Here is a 10,546-nt window from a genome sequence, read left to right as displayed (position 1 = left end):
TTTTAAAGCGCTTTTATGTTAAATTTGTTTTGGATTAACATCACTTTTTTTTGTTTTGCTTTTTAGTTCGGCTCCCTTTCAGACTAAATGTTTTCAGGAATTTCAATACAAAAGGAAAAAATGGCTTTTGTTTTGTTTTTGTTACATTAATATTGGATTAATATCCCTTTACAGCCATATCCTGTACAGTTTTGTTGTCTGAGTGGCGGTCATTTCGAACTGAAATGGTCCTGTGGTCCACTACAGTGGACATGCTGTAAAAATAAAAATAAAAACAAAATTTAAAAACTCTGTAGAATTTTTTTTTACCCATAAGGATGCAGAAAATCACAGAAAAAAATGTTTCTTTGGGTCTCAGGAGGATATATATAGCCTAAGTCACATCACTGGACATCAGACACGAACAAACGACCTACTTGCTGCCCACAGCACCACCGCGTCACCCATTATTAACATTATTATTTAAAATACAGGTCAGAGCAAACTATTTCTCAATTTCAAAGGGTTGACCCCCCACACATCTTGTTTTGATGTCCTTCAGGAGAGATCAAGGCGTAATTGGGGGGCGGGGGGCAATCCCCCCATATACCCCCCTGTAATTCGCATCCTGATTAAAACTCTTTGAGCAAGAAAGCAAACGTCTGTTTCTCCACTTCTGCTTTGGTTCCAGATGGACTTGTAGCCCATCATATGCAAGCTAAAGCTTGTTATTTTTGTGTAACTGTTTTCGTCAGTCTGCAAATTACCCTACTCGAAAAGAATTGCTTTTTACACTGAGCCAAAACGCTATTGATCATAGCTATATTAACCGCTAGTGACAACCATTCTCATAAAAACAGCGAGACTTCATGAACAAATTAATATATAAAACTAACACCAAGCAAATCATTGTATAGTCCCACACTGTATGGAACAGGGACTTTCAAACTGATATCCAAGGACCACAGGAGAGTGCTTAAGGGGTTTGGCGGTTGGTGGTTCATTCCGCTGTGGCAACCCCAGATTGCAAGTGAATGAATGAATTTGCTTTTAAAATAACTAACAGAAACATGACTAACTGAAATACAAATGTGATTAAAATATGTAAATAAATACGGCACTAGAATAATTAGTAGCACAAAGTATCAATAAAACTAGAAACCAAATATTTTTCACACAATTTTAAAAGATCTAATTATAATACCAATATTTTTTGGTTCAAACATGGGTCTTTATACACTTGGCCTACCTGACAAAAGTCTTGTCGTTGATCCCAGTTGTAAGAGCAACAAATAATAACTTGACTTCTAGTTGATCATTTGGAAAAGTGGCAGAAGGTATACTTGCATCCCAATCACCACAAATACTGCAGAAGACCTACTGGAACCCACATCAACCCAAGATTCTCACAGAAATAAGTCAAGTTTGGTGAATAAAAAAATTATTGTTTGGAGTTACATTTAGTATGGGGGCGTGCGAGAGATCTGCAAAGTGGATGGCAACATCAACAGCCTGAGGTATCAAGACATTTGTGCTGCCCATTACATTACAAACACCATGAGAAGGCAAATTCTCCAGCAGGATAGTGCTCTTTCTCAAACTTCAGCCACCACATCAAAGCTCCTGAAAGCAAAGAAGATCAAGGTGCTCCATGATTGGCCAGCCCAGTCACCAGATATAAACATTATTGAGCTTGTCTTGAAGAAAATGAAGGAGGAGGCACTGAAGATGAATCTAAATAACCTTGATAAACTCTGGGAGTCCTGCAAGAAGGCTTTCTTTGCTATTCCAGATGACTTTATTAATAAATGATTTGAGTCATTGCAGAGATGTATGGATGCAGTCCTCCAAGCTCATGGGAGTCAGACACAATATTCATTTCTCTTGCACTGCAGCATGACTTTATATTCTATACTGTACATTATTTCTGTTAAGTGACAAGACTTTTGTCTAAGCAAAGTCAGACCTTTCCGCCCTAATGAAATAATTAAAAATCAAGACATGATCGTATTTTATTTTGGTAAAATAAGCGTAATCTAGAGACCTTTGCCTTTTATATAAACCACTTCTGTTACCAAATGATCAATTAGAAGTCAAGATATTATTTGTTGTTTCTAAAACTTGGATAGGCGATAAGACTTTTGTCAGGTACTGTACAATAATTATACAGATGGGGTCTAAAATATTTGTAACTATTTACACTATATTTTTAACATTTTAAACCTGTGAATAAAAAGAGGGACATAATGTTCTCTGAAGAAGAAAACAATAGAAAACACTCGTTCCAGAGGATTTCATATACAATATAATGAACAGACAATAACAGGCGCAGCAAAAGATCACAATGGCCAGAAGAGGGCGACAACATGACAGGAATCCAGAGGCAAACTTTTCTCCAGCTTACCAGACTGACACACTAAATGAAAGCGAAATATACTTTTAAACAATTTGACCTCAATTTATCTACAATTTGTTTTAAACAGCAGTCAACCATAGAAAAAGGCAACTAATATTTATAAATCTAATAAAATAAAATAAAAACATTTTGGGCAAAAAAATAAAATGAGATGCATCTTTAAAATGACTAGGACAAGCTAGAAATTAAGCAACAGTTTATCAGTCTTACTTTTAATGCTGTGATACAAATTAGTCAAATCGATAATGTTATGACTTTACAATGATATGACCACAAAGATTAAAATCAAATCTGACTAACACAAACCTACGCATCGTGCTGTCCATCTCAAGTCCTCTGGGCAGCAGGACGCAGAGACGAGCTCGTGTGTGTGTGTGTGTGTGTGTGTGTGTGTGATTAATTTATCCAAATGTTATGCCATTATCAAATATTCCGAAAAATTAAGATATACAGTATGTTAGATGAAAATTCCACAATGATCCCAACAGCAGCCAAATGTCACCCTGCCACAAACTCAGACTGTGAGCCAATGGACAAACCTAAAGCAAGAGCTTTTCTTATAAAATGTTTTTATAATTACTAGTAATACCATTATCTTTATATTTTAATTTATTATTTTTTAATTTTTTATTTAATTTATTTATTTCATTATTATTGTTGCTTTTAATGTCTTAAACACTTTAAAATCTTTTTCCTGTTATATAAATGCTATTTACTTATATTTATTTACTCTGCATATAATATATATATATATATATGTAATTATTTTACAGATCTATTCTTAATTGTTCTCTTTTTACGTCTTGTATAATTGCTTTGGCAATGCTGTGCAGGTCATGTTAATAAAGGTAATTTGAATAATTGAGAGAGAGAGAGAGAGAGAGAGAGAGAGAAAGAGAGAAAGAGAGAGAGAGAGAGAGAGAGAGAGGCGCGCTTTAGATACTCCGCTTCAGAGCAGACGCGCATCTTCATGCAGTCAGAACAACGACGAGTTAGCGAAGTATTTTCATAACATTTTTGAACTTTTTATTATACCACACTGACATGGATTACATAATCACGAACAGCAGCTTAAAACGACACGGATGATATGCGGATAAAATCATGGAGTTTCTGGAAATGACATTTTGAAGTCGGTATATTTTGCTAGGTGTTCCCTGGTAGCTAGTGGATTTGGACAGCATCTTTGGATTTTTTTTTCGCTGAACGATTTCAATCCTGTGAGCTGATGGAGTATTTTAAATCATCGATAGTTTATTTGAGGCTGGTTTAATTCAAGTTTGTCGGCGAGTTTTAAAAAACTGGAATCGCGTCTCGCCGGTATGGTGCGCCTGCTCAATTGCCTGGTTCTGGGGTATTTGACATGGAATCTGCGAATATCTGAAGCCCGTGGAGAGTACTGTCACGGCTGGCTGGACAGCAGTGGGAATTACCATGAGGGTTTTCAGTGTCCGGAGGATTTCGACACGGCGGACGCGACGGTGTGCTGCGGGAGCTGCTCGCTGCGCTACTGCTGCGCGGCGCCGGACGCGCGCCTCGATCAGGGAACGTGCACGAATGACAGAGAAGTGGAGAACAACACGCAATATGCTGCCCGTAAGACTCCGAGTTAGGAACTATTAAATACATAGACACACTTTACAATAAGATGTCATTAGTTAATGAATTTACCAACATTAACTACAGTTAAAGTCATAATTATTAGCCCTCCTGTGATTTTTCTTTTTCAATAATTTCTAAATTATGTTAAACAGAGCGTTTCACACTATATCCTATACTTTTTTTCCGGAGAAAGTCTAAAAAATTCGATTGTCTGCAGAACAAACCAGTGTTACCCTTACTTGCCCATTTAAGCTAATTAAGCTAGTTAAATTATGACAAAAAAAAGTTTTTTTTATTATTATTATAAGTAATTGCTAACAATTTATATGGGCTAAATTTAAATAAACAAATTAAATTTAGTAATGTTAAACTCAATTTGTTAGTTTCAGCCCATATAAATTTTTTGCAACCACTTACATTAAAAAAATGAAGTAAATCGATGATTTTTTTTCCAGTCTGTATGCTTATGATTCAAAGAACTGACTAAAGTATCTCCTGAAAAATGTTATTCCTGCAAAGTAGTGAAAGATAATTTGTCCATCACTGCAAACTGTTGTAAAGGGTTTGCAAAGAAAAAAAATAATAGAAGAGAGAATAGTACATGTGGAATTATGTTGAGATGGGTTTTTAGTTATGAAAGAAAAAAAAAGAATGTCTTTGAATATACGTTTGTCACTGAACAATTCTAATGTACCTTGATGAATATATGATAATAAAATAAACAGTTTTATGACAAGCTGCTGTAATGACGTCTAGTTGAATAAATTATTTTCAGTTATATGAACCTGACACACCTACCTGGTTTTACTCAATGCATCTCACATCTCAAAATATCAATATAGAATTTGTCATTTCTACAAGTTGCCAGATATTCTTCCTTTCCTTATCAGAAATGTAACATGTATTGTCAGTTTATATTTTACCACAGAACTTTGAAATTTACTGGTGAATTAAAAAACAAAACAAATACAAAACTAAAACCAACTGATAATAACTGAGAGCATTTAAAGACTGACACATAGTAAACCCTGAGATAATTAATTAAACTAATTAAAACGTAATTTTGACAACAGTCACACTTAATACACCGTAAAAAGCGAGGCGTTAATTACATTAGTGCATTATTGCATTATTATGCATTATTACATTTGAACAAAAACTTTGTCAGAATTTGCTAGTATATGAATGTTCGCATTATATATATATATATATATATATATATATATATATATATATATATATATATATAATATATATATATATATATTTATATATATATATAATGCGAACATTCATATACTAGCAAATTCTGACAAAGTTTTTGTTCAAATGTAATAATGCATAATAATGCAATAATGCATATATATATATATATAGTGCTCAGCATAATTGAGTACACCCCATTTTGAAAATTAATATTTTTATCAATTTCTCAATGAATATAAGCAATGTATTTTGGTTCATTAAGCAAATGAGATTCATTAAACAGATTTATTGAAATATTATTTTAGTCACCAAATATATTTAGAAATGGAAAGATAATACAATCAAACTTAAAAATTACAGCCTACAAAATTGAAACAAAATTTTTCCTCTTCTTAATATTTGTATTGAATATTTTTCTATAACATAAAAATGTGTGTATTAAAATAAAAATGAGTGTATTAATTTTGGACGGTTATCGTAGGTTATTTTGTTACATATGTTCCAGATTTTGCTTCAGTAGTGATTAATCTGATGTATATGCAATAATTTAATATTGTATAGCTTCCGATTAAAATATGTACACACACACACACACACACACATATAAATATATATATATATATATGTGTGTGTGTGTGTGTGTGTGTGTGTATACACAGTTGAAGTCAGAATTATTAGCCCCCCTAAATTATTTTTTTTCCCCCCCCAATTTCTGTTTAACAGAGAGAATATTATTACATAATATTTGACTAGATATTTTTAATACACTTAAACTTACTAGCTTAACTAGGTTAATTAGGTTAACAAGGCAGGTTAGGGATATTAGTATTATTATTGTATAAAAATGGTTTGTTTTGTTGATTATCATAAAAAAAAAGCTTAAAGTGGCTAATGATTTTTACCTTAAAATTCTTTAAAAAAAAATTTAAACAGCTTTTTTTCTACTTAAAATAAAACAAATAAGGCTTTCTTTAGAAGAAAAAACATTATCATTTGGAAAACATAAAAAAAAAAGAAAAAAATAATCAAAGGGGGGCTAATAATTCTAACTTCACCTGTACACACACGCACGCACGCACGCACACACGCACGCACGCACGTCAATACTCAAAGTAAAGAATCAAAAGTGTTTTTCAATATTGTCCTAGAACTAGAATAGGTGTTGTTCAGTAGTTTTAGGACAACTTTTATGAAAGGTGATGATCCTATTTTTATTTCCAAAGTTTGTGATGTTGTGATTCTCATCATGGCTGCTTGATGTGCTTCATAGCTAATAATAACAACACATTAATAAAAACTTTCAAAATCCCAATTAATGAAACAAATACTTCAGCAAGAGGTTCTCTTGAAAACCTTTGCACATGCTAATGCACTGACTTCTGTTGTTCGCAGAGCCAATCTACGTGCCCTTCCTGATGGTGGGATCCATCTTTGTGGCGTTTGTGGTGGTGGGTTCTCTGGTGGCAGTGTACTGCTGCACCTGTCTGCGACCCAAACAGCAAACCCAGCAGCCAATCCGCTTCTCTCTGCGCAGCCAAGGAGAAACCATCCCCATGATCCTCACCACAGCTCCACCCAGCCTGCGAACGCCATCCCGCCAGTCCAGCACCGCCACCACCAGCTCCAGCTCTGCGGGTGGAGGGAGCTCGCTCCGCCGCTTCTCCCTGGGCCGCAGTGAAACGATGGGTCAATGTTCACAACATCATCAACACCAACAGCAGCAGCTCATGGCGGTTTCATCTTCATCAGCATCCACACCCACACAGCCTCTGTTACCTCCGCCTCCTCCGCCATACACCACTAACTCTCTGCAGCATGCACACACTCACAGAGAGCTGCAGCTCCACCATCAGACCCTGCAGAGCTCCGGCTTTCTCCTACCGCAGCAGTTCTTCTTTCCTATCCCACAGGAGCCCTTCTCCACCAACAAGAGCTTTGCAGACTTCAGTCAGAGCTGACCTGTGACCTCGGGACGCACCAAAACACTAGCACAAGGGGAACAACGGAAAGTTGTGATATGTTGCCAAGCACGGTGACCCATATTTAGACCTGGGACTTGAACTTATGACCTTCTGATCTCAAGTCCAACTCTCTAACCATTTGGATAAGCACATGCGTCCTTCGGATGCACCAGACACCAAATACTAGCCTTGCCTTGCTCAAGTTGTGGTATTGAGAGTGGTAGGAGTGCTTCCACAAACTAGGACTCAAACCTGCAACCTTCTGTTCACAAGTGCAACTCTCTAACCATTTGGGACTTGCAAGCTACAGATGCACTGGACACCAAACGCAAGAACAATGGGAAAAAGTGAACGTCATGACATGTTGCCAAGTACGGTGACCCATACTTGGAATTTGAGCTCTGCATTCAACCCATCCAAGTGCACACACAAGGTGAACACACACCTGGAACAGCTGGGGAATTGGTGCCTTCCTCAAGTTGTGGTATTGAAAGTGGTGAGAGTGCTGGTTATTCACTCCCACCACTTGGGACTCGAACCTGTGACCTGTTCACAGGGCAACACTCCAACCATTCGGCACTTGCAAACACCAAATACTAGCACAAAGGGGAAAAGTCATGACATATTTCCCATGGTGACCCATACTCGGAATTTTCACTCAATCCATCCAAGGGTGCACACACAACAGTGAACATACACAGTGTGCAGGCATTGATGTGGCACCTCAGGAGCAGTTGGGGGATTGGTGTCTTGCTCAAGCCATGGTTTCGAGGGTGGTGATAATGCTGGTTTTTCACTTCCACCACTTGGGAGTCAAACCTGTTACCTTCTGTTCACAAGTGCAACTCTCCAACCATTCGGCACTGGCAACCTCCAGATGCACCACACACCAAACACAAGCACAAAGGGGAAAAGTCATGACATATTTCTCATGGTGACCCATACTCGGAATTTGCATTCAACCCATCCAAGGGTGCACACACAACAGTGAACATACACAGAGCAGTGTGGAGGCATTGATGTGGCACCTTGGGAGCAGTTGGGGGATTGGTGTCTTGCCCAAGCCATGGTTTCGAGGGTGGTGAGAGTGCTGGTTTTTCACTTCCACCACTCGAAACTCAAACCTGTGACCTTCTGTTCACAAGTGCAACTCTCTAACTATTCGGCAACTTCCAGATGCACCAGACACCAAACACTAGCACAAAGGGGAAAAGTCATGACATATTTCCCATGGTGACCCATACTTGGAATTTGCATTCAACCCATCCAAGGGTGCACACACAGCAGTGAACATACACAGAGCAGTGGACAGGTATTGGTGTGGTGCCCCAGGAGCAGTTGGGGGATTGGTGTCTTGCTCAAGTTGTGGTATTTTGAGCGTGGTGAGAGTGCTGGTTATTCCTCCCACCACTTGGGAACCTGCGACCAACTGTTCACAAGTGCAACTTGCTAACCATTCAACACTTGCAACCTACTGATGCACCGGACACCAAACACTAGCACAATTGGGAAAAGTGAAAGTGAAAGTCATGATATATTTCACATGGTGACCCATACTCAGAACTTGTGATCTTCATTTAACCCATCCAAGGGAGCACACAGAGCATTGAACACACACACACACACACAACTGGAGCAGTGGGCAGGCATTGTTGGGAAGCTCGTGGAGCAGTTGGGGGCTCGGTGCCTTGCTCAAGCTGTGGTACTGAGGGTGGTGAGACTACTGGTTATTCACTCCCATCACCTGAGACTCGATCCTGTGACCTTCTGATCCCAAGGGCAACTCTCTAAACATTGGTCAATTGCGACCTTCAGATGCACCGAACACCAAACACTCGCACAATGAGATAAAGTGAAAGTTGTGACGTATTACCAAGTACATTGACCCATACTTGGAATTTGTGCTCTGCATTTAGCTAAACCAAGTGCACCCACATAGCAGTGAATGCACATACACACTGAACACACAGCTGGAGCAGTGGACTGGCATTGGTGCTGATGCCCGGGAAGCAGTTGGGGGATCGGTGCCTTGCTCAAGGTTTGGTATTGAGGGTGGTGAGAGTGCTGGTTATTCACTCCCATCATCTGGGACTCGAACCTGCAACCTTCTGATCACAAGTGCAACTCTAACCATTTGGCATCTGCAACATCCAGATGCACTGGACAACAAATGCTAGAACAATGGGGAAGAAATGAAAGTCATGACATGTTGCCAAGTACAGTGACCCATACTCGGGCCTGTGACTCACACTTACAACCTTCCGGTCACAAGTGCAACTCTCCTAACCATTAGGCCACTACTGGCCCAATGGTGTTGTTGAAGACTCTCAAATGCATCTTTCAGCCTGATTGGCACTTGCGAGGGTATAGCTGGAGATTTCCAGAGGTCTGGACTGGAGTCAATGACTTGCAACTTGACTTGGACTCGAGTCACAAAATTGATCAAACAAGACTCGGATTGGATTCGAAACTTGATGACAGACTTGCAGTCAGGTTACTTGACATGAAAAACAATGAATTGGTCTCAACCCTGCTTGAAATAAGCAGTCAGTTGACTTGCTTGAGTCTCACAAACATTGTCTTGACTTGATTTAGACTTGAGGTTAAGACTCAGGGCTTACACTTGATTTGGTCCCACCTCTGGAGATTACCGGGCAATGAATCTGACAGATGTTCACGTGCTGGATCCAGCTAAGCAGAAGTAACATATTTTTACATCTACTGCTTATATGATCTGGTTATATGAGGAAAGTATTGAGAAAGCAGCTGAAGCTCCTCCGAACATTCAGCCTCTGACAATCCAAGTCCTATTTTTAGGGGTTGTGAATGGAAAGGGACAGATTAAATGTGTCATCAACTGCCTTTTTTGGGTTTTGTACTGTTCTCTGGGGTCCATTTATAATATTATGAAGACATTCACAATAAATAATTTTGATGTAATAGTCTATTTTTTGGTCTCATCGCACTACCACTGTCTAGTTTCTTGTCTAAATTTGTAATAAAAAAATAATAATTTAACAAATAAAGAGGTATTTTCTAGACAAGTAAAACAAAATGTTGTTTCCAAAAAAAAAAAAAAAAATCAGAATTAAGCCTTTTTTATGGTAAAATAATAAATGTATTTGTCTTAATCCACTTGCAGAGTTTGGTTGTTTAAAGGTGAAACTCAATGTGAATATATTTCTGGAAACAAAAAATATGTGGTGTACACTTGTGGCATGTATGTTTGACAGTCCTTCATAGATGGACGCTTATGTGATTTTGGTTAAAAACTCAAAAATAAAACAAGTGCTTATCAAAGGATTTATATTATACCAAACAATATTGCAAGAAACGTTTTTCTTATTTAGGGTTTTTGTCTTTTTTAGTCCAAAGATCTAAA

The 10,546-nt window shown here is 38.0% G+C and overlaps 1 protein-coding gene across 2 annotated transcripts; it reads left to right on the top strand.

The window, feature by feature from the left end:
• Window positions 1-3,346: 3,346 nt before the first annotated feature.
• Window positions 3,347-10,295, top strand: shisa3 (shisa family member 3). Of its 2 annotated transcripts, XR_015506922.1 has the most exons (3): window positions 3,347-3,991; window positions 6,596-7,390; window positions 7,438-10,295. XR_015506922.1 is itself a non-coding variant. In NM_001080662.2 (2 exons), exons 1-2 carry the CDS (start codon window positions 3,718-3,720, stop codon window positions 7,159-7,161), a joined length of 840 nt encoding a protein of 279 aa, NP_001074131.2. In that variant the 5' UTR covers window positions 3,349-3,717; the 3' UTR covers window positions 7,162-10,111. The 2 variants fall into 2 exon arrangements, 1 of the variants encoding a protein (NP_001074131.2); NM_001080662.2 differs by having other exon boundaries at window positions 3,349-3,991; window positions 6,596-10,111.
• The last annotated feature ends 251 nt before the right edge of the window (window positions 10,296-10,546 follow it).

The sequence above is a fragment of the Danio rerio genome, chromosome 14, assembly GCF_052040795.2.
Source record: "Danio rerio strain M-AB ecotype USA chromosome 14, GRCz13ab, whole genome shotgun sequence".
NCBI lineage: Eukaryota > Metazoa > Chordata > Actinopteri > Cypriniformes > Danionidae > Danio > Danio rerio.
This window is presented reverse-complemented; position numbering and strand designations above follow the sequence as displayed.

What these genes read in the sequence shown, in the direction of transcription:
- shisa3 (NM_001080662.2), top strand. Translation starts at nt 3,718, where the DNA reads ATGGTGCGCCTGCTCAATTGCCTGGTTCTGGGGTATTTGACATGGAAT. An exon ending in CAACACGCAATATGCTGCCC is followed by an intron (nt 3,992 to 6,595) that starts GTAAGACTCCGA and finishes TGTTGTTCGCAG; the next exon opens with AGCCAATCTACGTGCCCTTC.